Consider the following 27,745-nt stretch of genomic DNA (forward strand, 5'->3'; position numbering starts at 1 on the left):
CTGGGTCATAACAATACCTACTTCCCAGGGTTATTGTGAAGATCAAATGAGACAATATTTGTAAAGCACTTAGCACAATGCCTGGCACACATTAAGCACTATACAAATATTAGCTATCATCATTGTCGTTGTTGTCTATCTTGTTCACACATAGTTATTTGCTTGTTAACTCCTCCATTTGACTCTGAGTTCCCCCAGGAAGGGGACTGTTTTGACCTATCTTTGTATCTTCAGTACTCTGGACAGTTCCTGGTCTATGACAAATACTGGATTGTAAATGCTTGTTGACTAACTGAAATCCTTGGAGCAGAGCTAGTTGGTTGATGACAATGGTTGTTGCTGCTTACTTGTGGCTTTGGCCATTAGTGGAAAAGTTCCAGTGACAGCTTTTCAGGGAAGTGAACATCATCCTTTTATTAGGCCATGCTGGATAAAGGAGAGATGTTTCATAAATGTCTAATGAATCTCTTAGCCAATAAGTCCTGGGTGAGGCAGCAAAGTCAATCTCTAGCAGGCCTCAAAGCTGAAAAGACTTCAAAATAGCTCCAGGAATTGGTCTAATGCCTGCTAGCCAAGGCCCAGTCTGTCCAGCTTTGGGAAGATGCAATGCCAAGATACTGGCCATCAGCAGAACATGACCAGCAATGAAGGCATGGAGGCCCTACTGTCTGCAATGGTTTAGGGTTTAAGGACTACCTACACAGAGAAGACATGGAATTTATGTAATAGTATTTCTTAGTAAATATTTAATATATTATTAGTATTGGGCTTGAGGACTCCAACTGGGATTTCATTGGAAAAGAGAACTCCTAGGTGAAGACATTTCCTTTCCCAAAGTTGACAGTGATCTATGCAACATATGGTCTTGTAGACTTGCCTAAAGTAAAGGTGCCACTGGACCACATGAGACCCACAACACTCCTGGGTGTTGCTCAAACCAGATTAAAATGTAGCACTTCTCAGATTTTAATGTATGGACATATTAACAAAAAAAGCTACATATAGACATGTGTGGGTTTTCTAAGTCAATATGTTGCCCATTATGGTTTAGTGGTTCCATTTCTATTTGAATTTGATGCCACTGGCCTAGAATACTTCAAAGTTAAGAGACTTGCCCAAGGTTACACACAATCAGAAGCAGGGTTTGAATCCAGGTTTTCCTGGTCTCTTGGTCTACTCTGTCAAGCTGACTCTCTCCTACACAAATAGTAGCACAAATGAAAAATAACTTACAGTGAGGGGGGTAATGACCAGCCTGGGGCATGCCCCCAGGTACTCATAGCCATAGGTATACTGAGACAGGGCCATTTTGGCCACACAGTTATCTAGGTCAAGATCCCAGTAATAACGTAGCTGCCTCTGCCATTCAAAGCATTCAGAAGTAGACACCTGCCCAGGAGACACAAACAAGGAGATGATGCATTTACTTGTAGATCTGAATTCACAGGAGGTAATATGAGGTCATCACTTTTAACTAAGGAAAATAATTACCTTTGTTGCCACGAGTTCACTGACAATATCTCTTGCATGTACATCAATAGTAATTAAGGCCGTGATGATGTTTCTGTGTAATTTGGGAAGACTACCTCGGACCAAGCCTGCCAAAGCATTTAGTCTCTACGAGTTAAAAAGAAAAAGTTCGAACATTACTTTCCAGCTCAGTAGAAAACAACTGATTTTAAGGTATCACTTCTGTCTTGCCACTGAACTTCGATGACTGGAAGAAAAAGTAAGGCTGACAATTTTATTGAGCTCTGCTTTACTTAAATCCAATTCCTGTGTGTGTCAGGACACATCAAGGAACTCACAGTTCAATGGGGATGACAATGTGTGAACAACCAGGCAGCATAAACTGTTGACCATTAGAGTTTGAGATAGCATTTTTGGCAACAACAGGCATGTTGAAAACACTTCTTACCCTGATCAGAAGGCACATTTGTGCAAGGGCCAATAGCTAAGATTCTCTCTTTTTTCTAGGGTCCCTTTGGATAAAAAACAGTAGCAAAGGTGCTTACTTGGTGAGCAGGATGTTTTTTTATCACCTTGCTTCAGTCTGATTTCCCACTTCGTTTGTTCTAAGAGTAAAGACATCAGCCACTTAGATTTCAAATTCTTCGAAAAGCAAAGGTGTTTCAATTTAAGGTATTCAGGGACCCCTCAAGGATTGAAGTAAAGGAGAGGGTTGTCTGGAAGATACTCACAGACTCAAGCATTCTTAAGTCAAGGTGGCAAAGGTTTATTGTAACACCAATATGGCAGAGTTCCTTAAGGAATTTGTCACTTAACAGGAATGATGCTAAAGTTTATATAGGAAAAGTAGGGGATTATGTGGCAGATATACTAATTAGGTGATAATTTACAACCTTGGTCACAGGAGTCATTCACTACTGGAAACCAGGGAAAGGTGTTTCTCAGGGGTGTATTTTTGGTCTGTTATGTCTATAGCAAGATAGCTTTGAGAGTTGATGACTATAGCTTGGCCTCTGGATTAAATATGATAATTTTGGGAATCAATAAATGATAATTCTGTGGTCACAAGATAGTCCTGTTTTTATGAGAGAATTTCTTCAGAGGTCAGCTTATTCTTGTGATGGGAAAAGATAGTTTGTTTTACTGGGACCCACTCATGAATAATTGTGGGGAAAGGTAGTTTGTCTTACTGGGTCCCACTTCTGAGTTATTGCTAGGCATAGTATCCTTGGGCTGCTGAGAAAATTGTCAAGGATAGTGTTTTGAGGCTAGGGAGAAATGTGATCTTCGAATGAGAGTCCAAGCACAGGTACCCATCAAAGGCAAATTCATGGACGTTAGCATTTCAAAAACTACCAAAGGCCTTGGAGGGTTTATTTTGTTTTGTAGGCCTGGTTGCTTTCTGAGTTTGGGAGGTTGTTGATTTACAAATCTAGAGTGAACTCTAGCACCTTTTATGTTCTTGAGTTGCTCAGGATTGAATGAAACACTGGCATAGGGAGGTGTTTTGAGTGTTATCCACATGGTTCCTATCTAAGAAACATGGCTTCTCTAACCTTTATTTTTTTTGTACCTCCCCCCGCCAAAAGGCCTTAATTTTGTCTAGTTTTCTCTTTTATTTGCAAGTTCTAAAAAACAAAAGCAACCAAAATCCAAAACAAAATCTTTGGCACAAATTAATCTTAATGAAAATCCTTCAAAGCTTAGCGCCAGCACCGTTATTCATATGAATGAGTATCACCAAGCATTAAGGCACTAGTTATGGGTCAGATCAGTCAAGTTCTGGGGATACAAAGAGAGCCAAGAACAAACAGTCCCTGCCTTCGGGGATCCTACAGTCTAATGGGGGGGAGGCGACATGCAAGCACCTATATCAGTATAGTGTAGACAATGTATTGGAGGGTAGCCTTACCTCATTGCTGTTAGTGCCTCTGAAGCCCTGTAAATAATTACCTTATGTTCCCTTTGCATATCATCATGCATATATGTCACCTCCCCAGAGAGAATACAAGTTCATTGTGGTCAGGAATTATTTCATTTCGTTCTTTTGTGTCCTCAGAGCCTAGCAGGCACTGTGCTAAGTGCTGACAGTACACAGAAAGGCAAAAACAATCCCTGCCCTCAATGAGCTTACAGCTTAATGGGGGTGGGAAGGGGATGTAGAGAAAACAGCATGTGCACAACCATATACAAGCAGGTACATAGAGGATGGGGGGTAGGAAAAGATTTCCTGGAAAAGGAGGGATTTTAGCTGGGACTGGAAGGAAGCCAGAGAAGCAAAGAGGAGATGAGGAGAGAGAGCATTCCAGGCATGGGGGGAAGGGCAGCCCAAGAAAGTGCCCACAGTGTCATGTGGGAAGAACAGGCTTGAGGCTAGCGTCATTGGATATACAGTGAGGGTGTAAGGCATGAGAAGATTGGAAAAGAAGAAGGGGATTAGGTCGTAAAGGGCTTTAAACATCAAACAGGGGATTTTGACCTTCAAAGCCCTTTCGTAATAGTTGGTTGGTTGCTGTCCTTTGTTCTGGGAGAGGTCCAAAATGACATCTGACTGTGGCTGTTCTAAATAGTAGACCCTTCATAAGTGCTCATTGATGACTGATACAGCACTCATTCATGAAATGATTCCAGTTTACAGGAAGAATATGAATCTTTTAGAAGAATGACAGGTAGCAAACCCGAATTATTCTGACACCAGCTCTCTAAGCTTCTCCATGCTCCCCCTGACTTTCTCCCAAAGCTCACCTCAAAGTTTGTCTTTTCAAACAGTTCCATTGCTTGCAGGTGGTCTTGATCTTCCCCTTCCAAGCATTCAGTCAAGTCTCGGCACCACATGATTTGAGAAATGGTCAGCACAACCTGCAAGGAAACACCAACTTGGCCAATGCTGAAAGGCCCATGGAAAGTGCACAAGAGGCCAATCAACACTAATGATGAGGAATTACTTGGGAAGGATGGCCAGCCACCACCCACTCAATCCGGATCTTGGACTGGTAGTCAGCGATGGCAGCTTTACTTAGACGCCTCAGGGACGTGAACATGGCTTCTTCCACTTTGCCCAACCAATCTTCCACATTTCCTCGAGCCTTCAGGCCTTTCCCCAAGCCAACCTAGGAGAGAATTACAGCAATTGGGAGACCTACCGCGTAAGAACTGCTTGGCTTCTGTGAGAAATCAATTATTTCTCCAATTAATAACTAATTACTGAATCAGGACCAAGGTTTTCTCCCTTTTCTACTTCCTTATTCAGAAACCAAGTAGTGTAGGAAATCTCTCTTAGAGATTTGCCAGGCCGAGATATAATCAGACAGTAAAAGAAATTCTAAGTTTGGGCTAATGGGTGTATTCCCATTAGCTCATAGTGTTTGCTCAGACAGGTCTGGAAAAATGATGATTCTTCTTATTATCAAGACAGGTGATATGGAAATTGATATCTCTTTGACCAAGATTTGAGTGACCTAATCACATACCCCCCCCAAAAAAAACCCACTTCCCATTGTGTTAAAGTATTGGAGTTAGTTGCTACCCTCATGAACACATTCTCTGAAGGGCAAATAAACCCCACTGCCATGAGGGGTCTTTTGTCTAAGAGAGATGGCCAAATGACCATCCTTTTGTTAATAACATACTGGCCTTATCAACAGAATGACTAAATTACGCAGAAACTATCTTTCTATTTTTTAATAGTCACAGTTATGGCAACCAAGAAAGGGATCAAAGCCTTTCACTCTAGATTCTTATCAAGGAGCTTCCCTCTATTGGACCCATGTGGAGAATTCTCCACAAGGAAAGTTCTCTGTTAGAACTCTGGTCATGATGTGACTCTCCCTTTTACTAGTAAGTAAATTTTATATGGGTAAGTTTCTATGTTCTAGGTTTTCCTGCTCACTAGCATGGGGTCCCCTTGACATAGGCTACGGGGACAAGAGGTATATGCAAATGAAGCTGCCAAAAAGGGCTTTGAAAAGAAGTCCTGTTTTAGTTAAATTGAGTTTTGGGGGGCTGGTGAAGATTGCTGGGGATTCTGCTGCCTGGGGAGCTTGGATTTACTTTGGAATCCAAAGCCTGATCCATTTCAGTCATGCTGTCTGTCATTAAGCAATTGTAGTCCAAAATCTCTTGCAGAAGAGTTTTTTGCTGGAAGAGTTCTGGATTTCTGATAGGAGGTGTAGTGTTCTGATAGGAGGTGTAGTGTTCTGCCAGAGACCTTTTGAGCTGTTTAAGAGGGCTCATTATCAGAACTAAGGCAAGCTGGTGAGAGGACCAACTTTTATAAAAACTATAATATCCTGAGGAGCAAATTAGATTAAAATTCTGTCCAAGAGGAAGAAGCCCTCTTAAGGTTTTCTGGTAGAGGTGTGTCCAAGGAATTAGGCTAAGTGTAGGATTGGGTGTGTTGCTGAAAAAAGAATCTCCAAGCAGAAGAAGCAGGAAGCAGACAGGTTAAAAAAAAAAACAAAGTTGGGTAGACAGTTCTCCCAAGAAAATAGTTTTCATCTCAACTTTCAATTTCTTGGTCACTAAGGCTGTGCTTGGTTTGTCTCTGTGTCTGTGAGGTTTTCTAAGGTTAGCTTGTTAAGTAATGGAACTGAAAAAGCAGGGTGAGATTCTCCCAGGAGTTAGTTTGGGAGGTGGAATCAGAGAGGGGATTATTCTCTCTGAGTTAAAATGCCAAATTTTGTCTTTGGTGGGGCTTTAACTGCAGCTCCAAGATGATAACATCTCAGACCCGGCAGCCCTAGCTTGCCTGTAGCTGCCAGGGCTGATTCCTAGGAGCAAGCCCTTTTTCTTAAGTGAGATTAATGAGCCACTTAAAGGCATGTGGATTATTTTTACATTAAATCCAGAGAACTGTCTCTCCCCCACTACTCCCAATATATCTAACATCAGGGCAATGTGTTTAAAACTGCAAAAATAAGTCTTTTTGTCTTTAAAAACACTTTGATCAGAGCTTTTATATCATTATATATAATGCAATCATGCTAGGATTTCAGTGAGTTGTTTAAAGCATATATTAACACTGTAAAAGCTGTTTTTTAAAAAAAAAAGCAATGTTGGTAAAGATATAAGAGAAATAAAGTCCTCTTGATTTGTAAATTATTAAGTGTTAACTCTTTCCAGTTTCTAAAAGGTGAAGAGAAGCAGCATGAAAAGGAGGGTGAACATGATTTTTAATTTGGAAAACTATTAATTAGGTAGTCAAGCCTTTTCTAATCTGTTAACAGAGTTTGGGAGTAGCCAGAACCCCAGTCTTGTGTTTCAATAGGAACATAAGCCACTGCAAGCCTCCTAAAAGTTTTTGCAATCATTAAAAACATCTTAATGCATTTTTAAAAAAGGATTCATTGCACAAACTTTTTCCTACATTGGGACTAGGAAAAGACAGTGTAGGTTTCATCTACTTTTGGGAGAATGAGAGATTTGATGCCCTACTAAACACCTGAATTATAGCTAATCAAGAAACAATATAATATAATTGTAGTATGCATATTGTATATGCATAAACAATATTTATATAAATATATTGATCATCTGGTGCCCTATCTAGTGATAAGACCATATTTGGACTTCTTTTTAATATATTAATATCATATATACATTTATATATAAATATAAATTCATATATGATATAATTTCTATATTATATGTGTATGTATGTCTGTATACATGCCCAATCTACTGATTGGACTATTTTTATACTTCTTTTTACCTTTTTCAGAAATGGGGGTTGACATAGGAAAGAGTATCAAAGTACTAATGTGAGTGTATGTATTTATATATATATATATAGCTATATATCACATATGTGACATGTCACATATATAATATGTCATATATTCTATTGTTCTGTCTCTAAATCAGAGATGAAGCTAAACTAGAAATCTTACCACTAATGCCCCTTCCTAGAATTCTATGACATACTGAAATGTACAAAAGGAAGAGAAGAAGCCATCCTTACCCGTTCTCCCTCTGGTGACAGCATGGCTAAAATATCATTTGTAAAAACCTTTTCTGGTTCTGCATCAATACCAGGTATTCTGGGTTCAGTGGAGATCAAAATGGCAAATTCCAGCCTAGAGATGGCATCAAAACACTTCCTTAAATGAGGCTGAACCGCTTGTGGATTTCGGGTCTGGGCCAAAATTTCCAAAAGCTCATCATTGGATAAGAAGTAAAACCTATGTCAAAGAAATGCAAATTTCTTTAATTCAAATAAACAGGAATTCAATAGATTTATTCCACAGCCACAAGCCTAGGACCCCTTAAAGACTAAAACCAGTCTCCCATTCAAGGTCCCTTTGGACAGTGAACAGCCTGATCCAGAGTCCAAACCCTCTGGTGCGAAGATTTATTCTCCCTAACCCCCAGCTGCACTACTCCCAGCCACTGGGGTTCTGGGCTTTGGGGCACCCATACCTCAGTTACCTTCTAGTGCTTCTTAAGAGGGCCGCCCACATGCCTAGCTCTTCTGAATGCATCATATACTATGGCAAAATGTTAGCTGGCTGTGAAGTGCCTTTCATTTTAGAAACCCTCTCTCCAAAATTATGTAGGATCATAACTACACTGAAAGGAGACATATAGCTTTGAGATGAGTAGGCTTTGTGTCAAATGATAAGAAACTCCGTGGTAGATATTTTGCCATGGAGAAATGTAATGGATAGAGCCGTAAACTTGGGTCTAAGAAAATTTCGATTCATATTCTACCTCAGAATTATACTAAGCTGTGTGACCTTAAGCAAATCAACTTAATCTTTCTGTGCTCTAAGTTCTTCCCTTGTGAACAGGACGGGGTCTGACTTGATGGCCTCTAAGACCCTATCCATTAAAAGACTACTCTGATTCCCTGGGCTTCAAAGGCACTACCAATCAAGTGAAAGGACCAGGAAAGATTTCAAGGGTTCAGATATGAACCTGGCAACAGATTAACCTTCATTTTCCTTACTGGTAAAATAAGAAATATATATGTACACACACATAAACATATATATTTATACATATACATATATGTGTGTACACACACACACACATATATATGCTACCTAAAATGAGGTTGTGAGATGAGTGTTTTGTAAATCTTAAATGAATATTGTAGAAATGTGGTGGTACACAAATTATTCTGTTATCTGGACATGTTTTTTTCATTGGTATAATGAATTCCCATTGAGGAAACTCCCTAAACCAATGTATGATGGCCCTCAAGTTCTCTAATTTATAGTTTGAGAGAATTTCTTGGGGGTGTTGAGAGGTGAAGGGACTTGCCTTAAGGGTCACACAGCCTGTAGGGGTCAGGGACATGACTTGAACCCAGGTCTTCTTGACTCTTAGCCTACCTCTTATCATTATTAGGGTGATCAATTAAATTTGGGGATTAAATTAATTGATTAAATTACTAGCTAAATGTGGAAAAAAAAGGGAAAAAAAGTTAGTGCAGTGAATAGAGCATTGGTCCTGGGGGCAGGAAGATCAGAATTCAAATCCAGCCTTGGACATTTAGTAGCTGTGTAATTCTTAGCAAGTCACTTTACCTCTGTCTCGGTTTCCTTATTTGTAAAATGAGGAAAATAACACCCTCTACCTCCCAGGATTATTGTGAATTAATGAGATTACCAATAGAAAGAGTTTTGCAATCCCTAAAGTGCTATATAAATGGTAGCTATCAGTGGGAATTTAAAAGCCAAGGTGATTTTTATCATCTTTTGGTGGCAAAAGAATACCTAGATGCCTTCAGTAATAATTCCTATTTACATAGTATTTTAAGGTTTGCAAAGCATATTCCTCAGGATGATAGTATATGTACTAATATTATTCCCGTTTTACATATTATAAAATTGAGGTTGTGAAAGGTTCAACCCATGGTCACTCAATTAGTGGGATCCTGTGTCTTGTGAACAGAGGCCTATGATGGTCTCCACTATTCTAAGCCACCTCCTAGTAAATTCAAGATGAGAACAATCACATCCCAAATTATTGGAAACATCTGCAACTATGAGCATTAGTTACCTGTGATCAGTTTGTTATCAGTGATCTCTGAAAGATATTGGAAATTAGAGGATGTGTTGCAAGGACTGCGTTCTTCCAATTTACAAAAAAAGGGAGTAATAATAACTGGCACTTATAAATGCTTTAAGGTTTGCAGAGCACATTATATCCACAATCTCGTTTGATTTTTCACAAGAACCCCGTGAGGAAAATACTGTAGTTATTATCATTCCAATTTTACAAAAAACAAAACTAGCTAATAAGTATCTAAGTTGAGACTTAAACACAGGTCTTAGAAGCCCAGTGCCCTAGCCACTACATGATAGTATGGTAAATCCTTCAAACCATTTGACAGGAAACTTGAAATTAATTAGGCTGGACAAAATTCGAAGACATATTACTAGAGGAATGGTTTATGAACACTTAGAAAAGGAAGCAGCAATCACCAAGAACCAGAGTGACTTCATCAATTACATGTCAAACCAGACCAACTTGTATTCTTTTTTGAGGACCCAGAGAACCACATGTGGCATCAAGGCCTTAGGTTCTCCACCCCTGTCACAGATATGATGGAACTGTCTGCCTAGTGTCTTAGCATGAATATGGGCCTGTGGAGAGGCTAGAATGCACCGTGTATGACTTGAAATTGGTAGAAGCATTTCACTAATAGCACCCAACGAGTCATCCGTGATTCTGAGGTCCAGAGGCATCATGGAGAAAGAGATAGTGGCCAAGATTCATTGGTATGTTGGAGTAAACTGGCTCCAGCCCATAACCAAATCACCACCTATATCAGAATAGGGGCAGGGCAGAGAAGAGAGGTCTTAACCATAAAAGATTCACACTTTGGGGAAGCAGGCTTCACTCATCAAAAAGCCCTGTTAATGCCACACTCTCTGGCTTGGCATCACCGCTCCTGTGTCTAAATTTCCCTTTGGATTTTGGTGTTCTAGTGATACCCAGGCTTGTGTTCTGGCCTGGATTTTGGTTTATGTTCACTTGGCCCCTGCTGTGGAATCTGATCCTCTTTACCCCAGGGATGTCCAGGGGTGGTGGTTTTCCCCTACTTGGAAGTCTTTGAGAAAAGGCTGGATCACCTCTTGTTGGGAATTTTAGGTGAGAGATTTCTTTCATGGATGAGTTCGACTAGATGGCTAATGATGTTCTGTGATTTTATGATTCTGTGATTCTATCTGACCCTGAGATCAACTCTACAACCCCAATACCCTACATCTCAGGATATAGCCTGCTGGATTTTCTTTATTACAAACCTTCCTGCCTCTCTCTTAGTTATTGTGAACTGAAAATTTTTGATTTGTTGATCCATAGCAGTCTTGAGTCAGGAGATAATCACTAACAAATTCCAAAGATTACCTATGAAGATTTTAAGCTTACCTTGGAAAGATAACTCTCTTTGATTCCAAATAAGCTTCGAGACACTTCTGAATTTGGTCAAGCAGTGCATTATTATTTTGAAAAGTTTCCAGAAGTCCTATACATTGAAAAATATTGTAGTAAAAATTAAAAATGCAAACAATAGAGTGTGATTTTATGAAAAGGAAACAATATTATTATCAAGATTTTAATGTATTTAATAAGTCATAACCCAGTGAATTACAAATTGTCATTTGGTGGTTGTCGAAGAACTAATGATTTCTAGATCTTAATACTTGTCATACACATTCAATATAATTAATATTCCAATATACTCAGATGGATCTTTAAGCTTGTTGATTTAGAGTCCCCTCCAATGTTGCAGATTGCAGCTCCTCCAGGCCTGTTCATCCTGCGACCCTCCCTAAGTTGTCCACAACCTGCTGGAGGTTTTTCTCCCTTTCTCTTGTCATCATGTTGAACGTAATTACCTAACACAATTAGTCTTTGGAAGATATTCCCTCCCTCCCTTTTTGGTCAGATTAATTTTCCTAAAGATTAATCACATTACTGACCAAAAATTGTGAAAGAGAAGTAGACTTAAAGATGTCAATGAAGAGATGTAAGAAAGAAAGAGAAGATGGCACCATGTGGAAGGAATGGGAATAACCATTGGACAGCCTGCATAGTCACTAATACCCTCTTAATGTCAAAAGAACTAGAGGAAAGTTCCCAATACACTGAGTGAATGCTCCCTGAAGGATTATGGAGAAACTTGGACAGAATGAATGACCATGGATGGGATAGTTACAAACTGGGAAGCTCGAGGGAATTTCCCACATCAATTAGACTTCCAGTGTTATCAAAGAAGAATAGTCTTATAACACTTTTGTTGGTTACAAGTTTACATATGTATATACATATGTGTGTTTGTGTATCTATGGATTAAATCAATCAAATTGCTCTACCCTACCCAGAATAGGTGATAAAATACCAAGCAGCTAGGTGGCAGTGTATAGAGCTATAGGCCTGGAATCAAGAAGGCCTGAGTTCAAATACATCATCAGATCTTACTAGTAGTAAGACCTTGGGCATGTTATTTAACTCTGCCTCAGTTTTATCAACTGTAAAATGGGAATAATAATAATGACAGCACTTACCTCTCAGAGTTGTGAAGAGGACCAATTGATATTCTATTTATAAAGCACTTGGCACAGTGCTTGACACACAGTAGGCACTTAATAAATGTTTGTTCCCTTCCCCCTTTAACCAGGTGAAGATGCACATTGATCAAGTAATTTACCATGGACTTTAGACTAAATGTGAAGAAAGATCTGATCATTCAGAGTGATATTATACAGTCAGTGTTCAGATTGAAACTAAAAACAAACAACAAATAAAAAATGCAACTAGAAAATAAGGTATATGGGCACTGGGTATAGAAATTCATCTTGCCCTACTAGAGAGTCAGAGGACAGATCAGGGAGGATGTAAGAGAGAGCAGATTGGGCAATTCATTGGGTATCTAATAGGATCACTGTTTTGGGGTGGGGGTAGGGGAAAGATGGGTAGAAAATTTGCAACTCAAAATCTTGTGCAAATAAATTGTTGAAAACTAAAAATAAACAAAAATAATGTTCAGATTGGCTGAGGAAACCTGATTATACCAGCGAGAGCCTTTTAAATAAAGATTCAAACTTAAGGGAGTTCAGAGATGTGAAGAAGAGACAATGACCAGGCACTGCTTAGAGGAATGTAAGTAGGGCATGGGGAGAGGAACAGGGGCCTGGGGCCTTGCCTAAGAGTCCAGAGGAAGACCTGAGGCCTTCCCATCTTTGCAGCAGCATCCTGGGATCAGCTGATGGATGGTTCTACATTGGGAGCTAAGGACAAATTGGATGCAGAATCCCAGTTCTAAAAAGAGCCAACAGAAAAGCAGCATCATACCTAGGGGGACCTTCCTCAATACTCTATGGAGAGAAGAGATCTGGAAGGCAGGGGCTGTGAGTTACCCATGGACACAGTTGCTTTCTAATCTAGAACCCACTCTCCCCTGGACTCTTTATATACTCTTGGTGTGTCATAGACTTCTAGGGGATTTTTTTTTACCATCTCACTATTCTACCTTTGGAAATATCTCTTTCTAAAAGCTACTTAAGTATTACTAATTGGGATCACCTAGCAATAATGGTGGAAAACACACCAGTGGAAGATCAGGAGCTAGATAACAATGGAAAAATATCTTTCCCAGTACCTCAAGATTATCCCTAGAGCCCTGAGGGGACACAGAAGTTTTTTTTTTTTTCTGGGGACTCCACCTATCAGTGATATTGGGGGCTGGGTCAGTAGCTCCAGGGCATTGACCTCAGCTTTTAGACATATCACTATTTATCTAAGTAGTATCACTTGCCAATATCTCAATTTTCAACTGCCTCCTTATTACTTTCCAATTATTTGGATTTGAAGACATAATAATTTGTTCTTTTAATCACTCAGATCTAGTGAGAATAATGTGTCTGGAAAATGGCCATCATATTTAATCAGTCAATGACCATTCCAGACACTGGAAAGAGATACCAAGAAAAAAATAGTCCCAACCTTCAAGGATCTGATATTCCATTGGAAGAAACCATATGCACACAAATAGTATATGTGTATACAGAAAAATACAAAATTATTTGGTGGGAGGAGGCACTAGCAGGTGGAGGTTTTATGTAGGAAGCGAAACAAGCAGAACTTTGAAGGAGACCAGGGATTCTAAGAGGCAGAAAGGAAGAGAGTGTCTTCCAGAAAAGGGGTCAATTAGTGCAAAGGCATGGAAATGGGAGATGAGAGTCTGGTGTGATTGTGTAAAGTGTGTAAATGGGAGGAATGTCTAATCATTATGATGGAATCAGGTTGTGAAGACTGTAAAATGCCAAACAAGGAGTCTGTATCTGAACCTGGAAATAATAGGGAGCCACTGGAGTTTACTGAGCAGTTTATTGAAAAAGAAACGATCAGAGCTGTGTTTTAGGAAAATCACTTTGCCAGCTGAGTGGGGGATGGATTGGAATGAGGCAGGGAGAGCAATCAGGAAACTATTGGAATTGTCCAGGAAAGAGGTCTGAACTAGAGCTTTGGCCAAGTGAGAAGAGATGGGAAAGTACTGTATACTTGAGTTGATGTGAAGGTAGAACAGATATGACCTGACAACTTACCTGACATGTGAGGTAAGGGGGAATGAGGAGTTGAGGATACTACTGAGATTGAACCCTTGGGTCACTGGAAGGATAATGGAGCTCTTCATAGAACAAGGGACATTTTGAAGATGGGAGAGTTGGGAGGAGGGGGGAGATAAGATCTGTTTGAGATGTGTTGAGGTTGAGATGTTGATGGAATATTCATTTTGAAATGTTGTTATTCAATAAAGCAATTGGATGAGAGCTCCATGAGTTCAAGGAATTAGAAATGTGGAAATTGATTAGTTTCTTTTACTCATTTTAATTCATTCCAAAGTCACTGCTCATATGATTCTCTTTTCAGATGCCTTCTTCTCCTCTTTTCTCTCCTCCCTCCCTTAGGGGTTCTACTCACCTGTGAAGACCTAATTTGGATTCTGCCTCCTTCACTAATCTCTTCTCTGAATATCTTTCCAAATATGAGCATTCCTTCAGTGTATGATATGAACACTCATATTTTAGTTATTTACTATTTATCGGGAAGAGAGGTTCTCTTAACTTTTGTCTTTGTCATGGACTCTTTTGGCCACAATCTGGTGGAGCCCCTGAACCCTTTCTCAGAATCATGTTTCTATGTATAACATAAAATACAGAGAAATCCATCCATGTATCCATCCATGTATCCATCCATGTATCCATCCATCCATGTATCCATCCATCCATCCATCCATCCATCCATCCATCCATCCATCCATCCATCTATCTATCTATCTATCTATCTATCTATCTATCTATCTATCTATCTATCTATCTATCTATCATCTATCTATCTATCTATCTATCTATCTATCTATCTATCTATCTATCTATCTATCTATCTTTCTATCTCTCTTTATCTCTCTCTATCTATGTATGTATCTATGTATCTATCTTTTAAATTTAGGAATCCCAGGTTAAGAACTCCTGAAAAAGAGGGTCAAGTAACATTTATCAAACACTTGCTGTACACAAAACTTTGTGCTAAGCATTGGCTAGAGGGTTTCTTTAAAGATTTACCTCCTGTGTCTGTTTAATGTATCAGATTGATAGTGTAAGACCTGTGGATGTTTGGGAAGAGAACGTAATTTTAGATATGCGTTGGAGGTTGGAAGAGGAGACTGAAGTATCCCTGCCCTTTCAGGACCAAGGCTGCAAGAACAAGATGGAGGTGAGGAGGGGAGGAACCCTTAATTATGGAAGCTGCAAACTAAGGAGAGAGGGGAAGAACAAAATCACAGTATTTGTTCTCATCAGATTTACAAAAACATTGCCTCCTGTCTTTCAGATTTTTAATACTTTATCCTTGGGATCAATGGTTAATTAATCAATCCACAAGCTCTAATGATCAGTAATAGATGGATAGTAATGCTTTTTTGCAAATCATTGTGTTGATAATACCTGGTTGAGTAGCTGCTCGGAGAGCATTGGGCAAACGGTTAACTTTTCTCATGATTTCTTTCCATGATTTATCCACCTGTAAAAACATTTTGGCCTCTGCTGGCAGCTGTCTCTGAATGTCTGGAGCACTGAAAATACTCTCTAAGTAAAGCCAATTTCTCTGACAGGTCAGCCACTCCTCCTAGGGAAATCAATAAAATCAAGATGTTAATCAGGGAGATAGATGCTGGCGCCAGTAACAGGCAGCCTGAACAATGGGAGCGCAGTTCATGCACCACTCCAGGACCATGGACAGCAACACTGAGATTGGCTGCAAGATGAAGCCAGAATGCCATTAAGGGAAAATCGCAGGAATTGGGAGCTTATGTTGATAAAGAACTTCCTGATTACATCATGATAATGGTGGATAGGGCAGCTAGTGGATAGAACACCCAGGTCTGGAGTCAGGAAGCCCTGAGTTCAAATGGAGTCTCAGACACTTACTAGTTGGATGACCCTGGACAAGTCATTTAACCTTGTTTCCCTCCATTTCCTCATCTGTAAAATTAATGGAGATGAAAATGGCAAATCACTCCAGCATTTTTTGCCAAGAAAATCCCAAATGGGGTTACAAAAAGTTGGAAGTTGGGTAAAAACAGTGACAAGAGTGACTAGCCCTTGACGGGGGACACCCAAAGGATACAACAGTCTTCATGTCTTCAAGTTCATACTATATTATTAGACAAAAGAGGAATTTGGGGGGCTCAGTCATCAAAGGTTATATTTCATTTTGTCTTCTACTCCTTGAATAATTTGATATGTCAAACTACCCTACTACTGCCTTAATAGCTAAAACACACAATCCTTTAATGTTTGCAAAAGGCACTTCATACAAGATCTGCACTAGGACTTTTGGAACCCTCTGTATCTATTACTTCCTTTCCCACCCAGCAGCACCCACTCAGCAAATCCCCTTGACTTATCCCTCACGCCCTAGGAGTGGAATGTTTCCACTTTTAACCCTCGCTGTCATTCTCAACCCCCCTTACATTGTAAACTCCTTGAAAGCTGAGACTGTCGTTTGTATTTCTTCTTATCCCTAGGGTTTAGCACAGGGTTGTGATAGTAATGGCAATTAAAGATTCCCCTGTATTGGCTTGGTTTTCAAATTGATTGTATTAAAACCCAGAGTTTGTTAATCCCACCTGTGGGATGGGCTTGTTGATGTGAAAAGAAAGTCCTGAACTGGGAGGAGCTGGTGATGTAGATTTGGAGAGACAGGAGAGAGGCGGAAGATCTTTTTGGAAGCAGCACCTCGTGGAGAGAGAGAGACTAAGAGAATTGCTGGTGGCCGCTTTGAATTGCCCTGGACTTTTGAGACCTGCCCCCTGAGCTGCCAAGGACTGAGGAGACATGGCTGTTTTGCTGGTACTTTGTCTGTCTGTTTTGATGTTGTTTTGCCAGATTTGTCCACTGGTGAAAGACAGTCCTTTTGTTGAAGAAGTCCTGGAACCTGGCTGTTCGCTAAGAAGGCCTGCGACTGTCCTGCAGACAGAGAGTGAATACTGTCCACTGGTGAGGGACAGTGCTGTTGTTGCAGGGGTCTGGAGACTGTCCTGCAGACAGAGTGAATACTGTCCACTGGTGAGGGACAGTGCTGTTGTTGCAGGGGTCTGGGAGCCTTTCTGTTGGTTCAGAAGCCCTGAAGAAAGATTTTCTTGTTGTATGTTTACAGAAATCCTGGGAGAGGGCTTTGCTAATGTGTTCAGGGGTTCTAGGACTGTTCTACAGACAGAGGATGAATTCATGAAGGGACTGGCAATGTATCTTATGGCCTTGCTAAGCCTTGTCTCCCCAGGAACTAAGATTGCTGAGAACTTGCCTCGTGTCAAGATGAAGAAAAGAGCTCCATTTGGGTATTAAGTGCTGTGTTTAAACTTGATGTAACTCTGGGGTAGATTCAATTGTGATCCTGGGGGTGGGAAACTTTTGACCTTATTGTGCTCTGTGATTGACAAATGAAGGTAGTTTACTTATGTTTGGAAACTAATCTCCATTTGAGAAGAGGGGCTTTGTGGTGGACCAAATGAAGGTATAGCCTAGGGGTGGAGAAGTATTTAGAACAGAGACTTTGTAATTGATTGAATGATTGGAAGGTCCTGGGGTGGGGTAGTCCTTGGAGATTATTTAATCACACTTAGTAAATGCTGTATTTTGAATGATGTCATCTTTTGATCTTCTCTGTTCTGGGTTTGTTACTGAATAAAATAGAGAGCACCTATGCTGGTATTTTGAACCTGGGAAGTTGCCTTCTTTTGGCATTACATTACAAGGGTCTGGCACACAGTAAGTGCTTAATAAATGTTTGGTGACTGACTAACTCAACTGTGCCTCACAAAGTAGATGATAGTAATCGCCATCTTGCAGAAGAGAAAACTGAAGCTCAGAGACTAATGATTTGTTCAAGGTCATACAGCTAAGTATGGGAGGCAGGATTCAAATCCAGGTCTTTCTGACTCCAAGGCTACTTTTCCCTCCACTACAACACCTAGTTGCTTTTAAGTTACAACAACAACAATCCACAAGTATTCCTAGGTAATGAAACTCTCCTTTAACTCTTGACATATTATTTTCTGATCTTCCCTTTCTTCTTCTTCCTTAACTATAATTAAATCACACCTTCCTTTGCCACCCCACACCTGCCAGGGTACTATCTTCAGCCTCTCTCTCAGAATTCCTCGGATCTCTCCAACCCCCTATTCAGAAGCCTCCAAGAGTAGCCCCAAACTGCCTCTAATATAGAATAAAAACCAATCGTGGCTTTGAAGGCATCCTGCCCTACTTATCTTTATCACTGACTGATACTCTTTATTGTAATCAAGCAAGCTATCCTCTGATCGGATCACCACTGCTCAGTCAGTTAACAAGCACTTATTAAACACCTACTGTGTACCAACATTGAGCTAAGAGCTGCGGCTACACAGAGAAGCAACAACCACAGTCTCTCTCTTGGTTAGGATTTGTGGTTAGGTGTGCTTTCCACTCTGATTTCATGGTAACATTTTTTCATGAAAACATTTCTGAAAAGATAAGGAAAGTGAGATAATACAATTTAACACATGAATTTTTGTTTTACACATACAAATTTTCCAGGATTCTGTCTCTATAAAATGAAGTGGAGTTGTAAGATAAATTATTTTAAATTACAATTTCCCATCTAAGTGTAAAGTGGTAGTATTAGCATTAAATTGCAAAGTTCAAGGCATTTAATTTTTTCCTTACATTTCTAACCATATTAATTCAATAAACATTTATTAAATGCCTACTACATGCCAGCCACTGTGCTAAGCACAGGGAATAAAAAAGGAGGCAAAAGACAGTTCCTGCCCTCAAGGAGACTATAATCTAATTGTAATATATTCTAACTATTGAAATCATAGGCTTATAAATATGGAGCTGGATAAATCAGAGGTTACCCAGTTTGCTTCATTTTCTAGATGAGAAAACTAAGGCCCTTAGAGGTTAAATGACTTGCCCAAGGTAAGTACTTGCCCAAATAGTAAAATACAGAAGTCAGATTTGAATTCAGGTCCTGTGACTCTGGTTTGGTACCTAATCACTAAACCATGATTTTTTTCTCAGTCTAAAGGTAAAAAAAAGTGATGGCAAAATTGCTAAAGGGAACCTGAGAGACCATATCGTTCAACCCCATCATTTTACCAAAGTGGAAACTGAGGCCCAGAGAAGTTAAGCGACTTGCCCAAGGTTTCCCAGGCATTAAGTATCTGAGGTGGGGTTGAACCTATGCCATTCTGACCCTAAGAGACAAGTATTCTTTTCACTTGCTGGACCCCACTCTCTCTCAGACCAACTAAAGGCATAAAGATGGTGGACTATATAATTTCTCTAAAATTCTTTGAATAATTTATTTTGAAATTTATTGCTCACCAGTGTTTGATTAAATAATGCAAGTTGCTTTTGCCATTCATCAACTCGAGGTTTGAGTGGACCCACATATCGGGAAGAGGCAATTGTGGACACATTAATGATGCTGTCATCTAGAAGAACCTTGAAGAAAAAAAGGAGAGGAGAATCCAATAAGAATACCCCATTTCTGGTCTTTCCCATTCCATTGTTTCCTTCTATTTCTTTGTATTGTTCATTTAAGAAAACTTTCTTATCTTTCCTTTCTGGTCTTTGGGATTCTGCATTCAGTTCAGTCAAATCTCTGAAAGAATATTAGAGCTATCAAGGGAATGTTTCATGCAAAAAAAATGGGCATGATAAAAGAAAAAAACAGTAGGGATTTAACAGAAGCAGAAGAGATTAAGAAGAGGTGGCAAGAATACACAAAAGAACTATGCAAGAAAGATCTTAACATCACCAGTAACCATAATGGTGTGCTTATTGATCTGGAGTCAGACATCCTGGAGAAGGAAGTCAAGTGGGCCTTGGGAAGCATTGCCAACAACAAGGCTGGAGGAGGTGATGGAATTCCAGTTGAGATATTTATAATCCTAAAAGATGATGCTGTTAAAGTGCTGTACTCAAAATGTCAACAAATCTGGAAAATTCCACAGTGGCCACTGGATTGGACATGATTAATTTATGTCCCAATCCTAAAAAAGGGCAAAGCCAAAGATGGTTCCAATTGATAAACAAATGTGCTCATTTCACACTCCAGTAAGGTTATACTTAAGAGTTTACAAACCAGACTTCAGCAATATGTGAATTGAGAATGGTTTTTGAAGAGGCAGAAGAGACTAAAATTGCCAACATTTTCAGGGTTATGGAGAAATCAAGGGAGTTCCAGAAAAAAACTACTTATGCTTCATTGACTACACTTAAGCACTGACTGTATGGATCACAACAAAATGTGGCAAGTCCTTAAAAAGACGGGAGGACGAGATCATCTTACATGACAGGTCAAGAAGCAACAAATAGAACTGAACACAGAACAAGTGATGGGTTTAAGATTGGAAAAAGGAAGATGAGAAGGCTGTATATTGTCATCTTATTTATTTAACTTACACACAAACTACATCATGTTAAATGCCAGGCTGGATGAATAAAAAGCTGGAATTAAGATTGCCAGGACAAATATTAACAGTCTCAGATATGCAGACAATACCATTCTGATGGCAGAAAGTGAGGAAGAATTAAAAGGTCTCTTGATGAGGGTGAAAGAGGAAAGTGAAAAAGCTGGCTTAAAGTTTAACATAAAAAAACCAAGATCATGGTCACTGGTCCCATCACTTCCTGGCAAAACGAGGAAAAAGAAATGGAAGCAGCATCAAATTTTTTATTCAAAGACCACTGCAGACAGTGCCTGATGCCATGAAATTAAAATGCTTGCTCTTTGGAAGGAAAGCTATGACAGATCTGGACAGCATACTAAAAAGCAGAGACGTCACCTTACCAACAAAGGTCCATATAGTCAAAGCTATAGTTTTTTCCAGTAGCAATGTATGGCTATGAGGACTACGTAGGAAAGCTGAATGCTGTGGAATTGACATTTTCTATTTGTGGTGCTGGAGAAGACTTTTAAGAATTTGGGGCAGCGAGGTGATCAAATCAGTAAATACTTAAAGAAACTTAGGTCTTGACCCTTAAAGAAGGTCAAATACTGAAAAAGAAGCTTAAATACTTTGGCCATTTGATGAGAAGACAGGACTCAAGGGGAAAAGATCCTGATGTTGAGAGAGACTAAAGGCAAAAGGAGAAGGAGATGGCAGAAGATGAGTGGATAGATAGTGGCATGGAAAGAACAAGCATGAGTTTGGACAGACTTCGGGAGATGGTGGAGCACAGAAGGGCCTGACATGCAGTGGTCTGTGATTCAGAAGGAATGACTGAAGTCCATTTCTGTGCTAAGCATTTGCAAGAACTTGTGCCCCATGCTTCTTTGTCTTGGTTAAACTTCCCCAGAGTTGTCTATGCTTGAGCCTCTGTTTTCTGACACATTTCCCTTTGTTACCTCTTCCAGTGTGGCTTCTGCCTCTACTACCCTGTCCTCTCAAATACACACACCAATGACCCTTTAGAATGCCCTGATCTCCTAGGTCTATGACCTCCACACCCACTCTACTTTAGACCTCGCCACTGCTCCCAATTGGTTTCGCCTCCATGATCTAGAACTCTTAAATTCCCTCTTGCTCATAGTCTTTTTTTTCTCCACTTCAAACTGCCTCACTCACTTCTTTAAACTGTTCCTCAGTCTCTAGACCCTCTCTCACTTCTCTCTACCCATTGTTTCTCTTATGTCTTTTGCATCCCACCACAATTTTTATCTTGAGTTTCACTAGCAACATGATTGACTAGGCACCATTCTCCATAATTGTTTGACTCCCCGTTGACTTCTAAAACCCTTGAAATCTGGCTTCTATTACTCTATCAAAAATACTCTCTCAAGGCTCACCAAATCTGAAGGACTTTTTACAGTCTGCAAGTTCTTTAATCTTTCTGCAGTTTTGAACACTAGTGACTACTCTCTTTCACTCTGGGTTATTATCTTCCCTTTCTACCTGTCTGACAACAACCCATTCTCCTAGAGGCAGGTAGGTAGCCCCCTGGATGGAACATTAGGCCTGGTAGCAATAACACCTGAATTCCAAGTTAGCCTCAGATACTTATTAGCTATGTAATCTGGAAAAATCACTTAACTTGTCTGCCTCAGTTTCTTTAACTATAAAATGGGGATAATAATAACATCTACCTCTCATGGTTATTGTGAGTACCAAATTAGATTACATTTGTAAAGCACTTGGCACATTTCCTTGCATATAGTAGGTACTTAATAAATACTTGCTCACTTCTTGCTTTATTTGTCCATTATACTACTACAGCCCTAAGGATAGGTGGTCCCCAATGAAGACTCTGTCCTGGCCCCTCTTCTTTTCTTTCTCCATACTCTTTCTACTGGTACTATTACCTGGTGTAATGGGAATGCAGATTTGGAAGATCTTCCCTTCCCCTAGGCTAAAGTGCACCTGAAGCCTGAGGTGGGAGGCTTGTTTTTCAGTAGATACTTCTTGATTGGCCAGTGAGTCAATAAGGTTGTTACATTCTCTGAGCCAGGAGAAGGCTATATAAGTCCTGATGTGTAGCTTTGTTTTGGGGGCTCACTTTGAGAAGTGTTCTGTGATTTGATCTGGATTCTGGGAAGCCGTTGTCCAGGGACTCCCCGGCTTTGAAAAACCCAGATGTGGAAACCCAGATGTTGACTGGGTATGGATGTAATGGTTGGACAGTTTGGAAATCTGTCTACTTGATCTGTTTCTGTCTTGATAATTTTGCCTGTATACTTTGAAGTTCGGGATGCTGACCTTTTTCCCCTGAACAAGGTAAACGATATATGTCTGACTGATTAAAGTAAGCTTGTTAACCCATTTTGAGTTGCTTTCCTTTAACGAAGCAGATCCAAGAACCTGTGGTAGCAGCTAACCCTGAGGACGCCGGGGTGCTTGCTGCTACACCTGGTCCCATTTTCCCCATTTATCACCACCATACATATGCCTTTTTAAATATCTCTCTTCTCTCTCTTTCTTTCTCTCTATGTATAACATATATATGTGTATATACACATACATATATCTATAGATAAATATAGTATTAATTTTTTCTGAAACTATAAACTTATATCTCTAAATACCTGTTGTACTAGACATCTCCAACTGCTTTTCCCTCTAGTATATCAAATTCAATAATAATAATTATAATAGCTGTCATTTATGCAGCACTTTAAAGGCACTCAAAATGCTTTGCATACATTAATTTATCCTCACAACTCTATAAGGTAGGGGTTATCATCATCCCCATTTTATAAATGAAGAACCCAAGTCACAGGGAGGTTGTGACCTGACCAGGGTGGTCACACAGCTAGTAAGTGTTGGAGGCCAAATTGGAACTCAGGCCTTCTTAGCTTTGAATCCAAAGCACCACCGGGCTCCCTCCATTCAACATTCAACTAAACTCTAACCTCTCTCCCAATATTTCCCTTCTTCAAACTTCCATATTTATGTTGATGGTACTGCCATCTTCCACACCCCCCAGATACTCACATGTGATTCTTCATTCACTCTTCCCCTCCAAATCCTTTCAGTAACTAAATCCTATGAATTCTATGTCCACAACACTCTCTGTTTTCTGTACAGACTGTGTTTCCACTCTAGTATCGCTCATCAACTTTTACCTAGACCATCACAGTGGCTTCGTGATGGGTGTTCTTGTTTCTGGACTTTCTCCCTTCTTCAAGATGTCTTCCTTTCAAACTAATGCTTTTTTTTATCCCAACACCCAGGTCTGCCCATGTTACTTCCCTCCTTGAAGATTTTCACTAGGTCTCTATTGCTTCTGGGTTAAAAATAAAATTCTTTAGAGTGGCATTTAAGGTCCTCTGCAATCGGGCTCCAACCTGCCTTTCCAGCTTCACTTCACATTGTTCCTCTTCACACATTCTATATATGTTCCAGCCAAATTGGACTTATTGCCATTCCCTAAGCTTCATACACTTTGAATTTATAAAAGTCAATGATCCCTTGTGGAGGAACAAGGTAAAATGAAGTACAAATATCTCATGAAATAATTGGATTTGGTCTTGGGCTCTTCTGGGTCCACGTGTCTTTTGTGCTTATGTCCTGGCACTTCTGTCTGCTAAATTGATTCCTTTGAGACAGAGAGCTTAGCATGCAAAAGGGCACTATTGAGGTGAGATGAAATGGGGAATCTCGTTATATTTGTAGCTCAAGTTATGTAGAAAAGGGGTTTACCTTAGTAGTTAATAACAAGTCTAGCCAAAAAGAGGAGCAAGGGGAGAGAGTAAAGGAGGATGAGGAGGAGGAAGAAGAAAAGAAATAAAGGACTCTCAACTCATTTAACAAAATTATGGAGGGAAAGGAAAATTTTGCCTCGACCTTCAATGTTTATGTTTTTCCCAGTACCATGTAACACCTATGGATATCCAGAATACAAGCTGATTTCTACTTGCTTGAAGAAAGTGAAAAGAGAAGGAGAAAACATTTCTAATTTCTTGGCTAACAGGAGGGTGTTATTAGGAAGAATGGAATAAATGTTCCTTGGAAAAAATAAAAGGGCTCCATGGAGAAAATAAAGAAGAAAGGTGGAATTCTTGCTGATTTCTGGAGTTTGGAACACAAAAGAATGTGATACAAAATGAGTCAATTTTTAAAATGTTTAAGCCCATACTATGTGCAAAATACTGTGCTAAGCACTGGGGATAAAAATGAAAGGGCGAAGCTGTCTTTGTTCTCAAGGACTCCGGGTATAATAGAGACAACATATAAAGGAACAGGCTGAGGGCAGCTGGCTGGCTGTACCTCCCTTAGTCACAACTTTGTTTATGATTGTTCAACCTTCATCGTTTGCTGCTCAGGTAACAGCCATTTATTTACAGCCTCAAAATAATTATAAGGAAAAGTGCACTCACTCACTGTCATGCCTTTACTTAGATTGTACACTTTGCCAATATTATAATCAAAGTCAAGGTAAACTGAGGCAAAAAGTTCTGAGCACAATTTATTGACAAAGTATGAATTTGCCAATAAACAGGGTGTCAGCCTCCTCAGGAATGCTAAGGCCCCTGATGAGCAGGATAGGTCTCTTTCAGACAAAAGGAGAAGCAACCAAAGTAGAAGGCAGCGTCAAAAAAACTAGCCATGTAACCCTGGGCAAGTTACTTAACCCCAACTGCCCTCCAAAAGGCAAAAAAAAGACTAGAACAGTGATTATCAGGAGCTAAACTTCTAAACTTAGCTTAGAGATGATGAGTAATTTACAGGAAAGCAGAATTTCCAAACTTAACTCTGAGACAAATAAAACAAGACTTAGGCAGTTATAAAAATGTCAGCAGTTTTCATACAGAGTGAAATCAGAAACAACATAGACTCAATTTTATTTTCCCAGTTTTCACTAGGAATGCCTTCTCTTCTAAATCCACACCATATTTCAATAGCCAGTTCAAGTTACACCACCTTCACAAAACCTTCCCAACTAGACCATATATGCTGGGTACTCTAGCACTGGCAGCATCTTTTATATTCCTTCTGTATACTCCTCAGAGTCTTGCATAGGGTTGAATACAGACCAGGTGTTCAAAATATGTATGTCGATTGACTCACTGAAGTAGAAAAACTCAGCAGTTATGATGGTTTGGGCAAGGGTACCCCACCTCTGCTCCAAAGTCCTGGTCATGGGCCCAAATGGCTGCATCTGGTGCAGATAATTCTTTTTTTTGGAGGGAAATAGGGGTTAAGTAACTTGCCCAAGGTTACATGGCTAGTTTTTTTGTGTGGGTGTTAAGTGTCTGAAGCTGGAACTGAAGTTGGGTCCTCCTGACTCTAGGGCCGGCGTTTTACTCACTCAGCCACCTAGCTGCCCTGCAGATAATTCTTAGATAATACAATGAGACTCTGTCTCTCAAGTTTTCAGCTCAGTGCAGTTACTTACCTGTATGTCATCTGTCCCACCCAGGATAAAAACATCTTTGGTATCTCGATGAGGCAAAACAATGAATTCTGTTGTTTTCCAAGAATCTTCCACCTTGTAAAATAATAACATTTTGGTAGAATAAAATCATTTTCCGAGTAAATAAATATACCATAAACAATGAACATGTCACTGAAAAGTATAATTCGTGTAAAATAAGACAATAAAATCTTCATTTTTGTGACCTGGTTTTTAAAATCATTGAGAGAGAATTTGTTAAAATCCTTTAATCCTCATTTACATAGTTGGACAAGTTTAGCTGAATTTAGAATGAAAATGGAATTGAATGACAATTTTCAAAAGTAGTGATGATTCAAGGGTGCAACTTTTCTGTTGGAATCTCATGAATCAAAAAAGAGGATTTTACACCAAAAAGGGAAGGGAGGGAAAAAATTGCTCCCATAAATCTGACACGTCCGGGTAACACAGAAAGGAGCAGGCACATATTTGTCATCATTGACATTATCATCATCATCATCATCATCATCATCATCATCATCACAGCTAGCTTTCATCTAATGCTTTAAGATTTGCAAAGCATTTTGCATTTACTATTTCATTTGATCCTTATGAAAATTCTGTGGGCTAGGTGCTCTTACTATCTCAATTTTATAGGTGAGGAAAGTGAAGCACAGAGATGCTGACTTGCCCTGGATCACAGTGAAGTGTCTCAGGCTGGATTTGAACTTATTTCTTTCATAGTCTAAGTCCAGCTCTCCAACCACTATATCACCTAGTTGCCTCCTCACAGGAAGCATTGCACCATAAAGGCCAGGAGACAACATTCAAAGAGACAGCAATAAATCCATGGGTAACAAACTCAATGATCTAGGGAACCCAAAAGGTTGATTCTCAAAGGTGTCACTTTATGGGATGGAACTCAATGATTGTTCAGGGGTATGCTATAGATAACCCAGATAGAAGTAGGAATTAGATGAGGAATTTGGGAGATAAAATGCAAAGTTAACATGGATGCATGCTTTTTTAATGATGGGATAACTGGTTGGATATCTGCTCATGCTTTCTCTGCCAAGAAGCACAGGTGAGAAACTTGAGATTTGGTTTAATAATAATTTAATTTTTTAAAAGATGGAAGAAACACAAAGGGATCTGCTATTTTGGACTTTATCCCAGCCAATAAGGGGAGCTAGTTCCTGAGGTAGAAACAATAAGAAACTTTGAGACAAGTAAGTTGAAGGTAGAAAACCCAGAAAGGAAAAACCAAAATGAATGTTAATGAATAGAAATACAACTAAAATTAAGAAACAGAATCTTGTTCTCAATGAGCTCAAATAACTAGGCACAGATGAACTAGAGTTCTAAAAAAATGGCAGGTCCAATTTCTGAGTGACTTCTGGCATTTTAGCTCTGAAATACCTCAATAGATAGGAGAGATCTCATAGGGTGGAGAAAGGCAAATGTTAGCTAATTTTTTAAAGTAAAGATTACAAACTACACATCAGTAAATAAAACTCTCGAACACTATTTTAAAGGTGTAACTTGTGAGCTCTGGGAGAGGAAAAAGGAACAAGTAATCAATGAAAGCTAGTATGGCTTCACCAAGAACAGGTAGTGCCAGACGAACTTCATTTCCTTTTACTGACCCAGTAACTAGCTTGGTAAATGAGGGGAATCCCAATTCATTCAATTAAGTCTCTCATGTTGTTTTTGTGGGCAAGATGGGGAGAGGTGAGTTAGATGATAACACAATAGGGTGAATTTGGAACTGACTGAATGATCTGACCCAAAGGGTAGTCATTAATATATCACTATTAATGATTATATGATAACATTGAATATATCAATATTAATGTGTTACAGGGAGGACACAGGTAGAA

The 27,745-nt window shown here is 39.5% G+C and overlaps 1 protein-coding gene across 1 annotated transcript in view; it reads right to left on the reverse strand.

Moving 5' to 3' along the window:
* Positions 1-27,745, reverse strand: part of DNAH6 (dynein axonemal heavy chain 6) — a 252,951-nt gene that overhangs the window by 164,480 nt on the left and 60,726 nt on the right. The window contains exons 19-27 of the mRNA XM_069067144.1: positions 25,869-25,961; positions 19,353-19,472; positions 15,426-15,606; positions 10,849-10,945; positions 7,430-7,649; positions 4,416-4,580; positions 4,216-4,329; positions 1,492-1,617; positions 1,234-1,389 (exon numbers count right to left, since the gene is read on the reverse strand). Coding sequence (XP_068923245.1) covers positions 1,234-1,389; positions 1,492-1,617; positions 4,216-4,329; positions 4,416-4,580; positions 7,430-7,649; positions 10,849-10,945; positions 15,426-15,606; positions 19,353-19,472; positions 25,869-25,961 — 1,272 coding nt within the window. The remainder of the gene's footprint in view (positions 1-1,233; positions 1,390-1,491; positions 1,618-4,215; positions 4,330-4,415; positions 4,581-7,429; positions 7,650-10,848; positions 10,946-15,425; positions 15,607-19,352; positions 19,473-25,868; positions 25,962-27,745) is intronic.

Source organism: Petaurus breviceps, unplaced genomic scaffold, assembly GCF_028583685.1.
Source record: "Petaurus breviceps papuanus isolate PSGF00001 unplaced genomic scaffold, PetGlider_PUasm1.0 139, whole genome shotgun sequence".
Taxonomy (NCBI): Eukaryota; Metazoa; Chordata; class Mammalia; order Diprotodontia; family Petauridae; genus Petaurus; species Petaurus breviceps.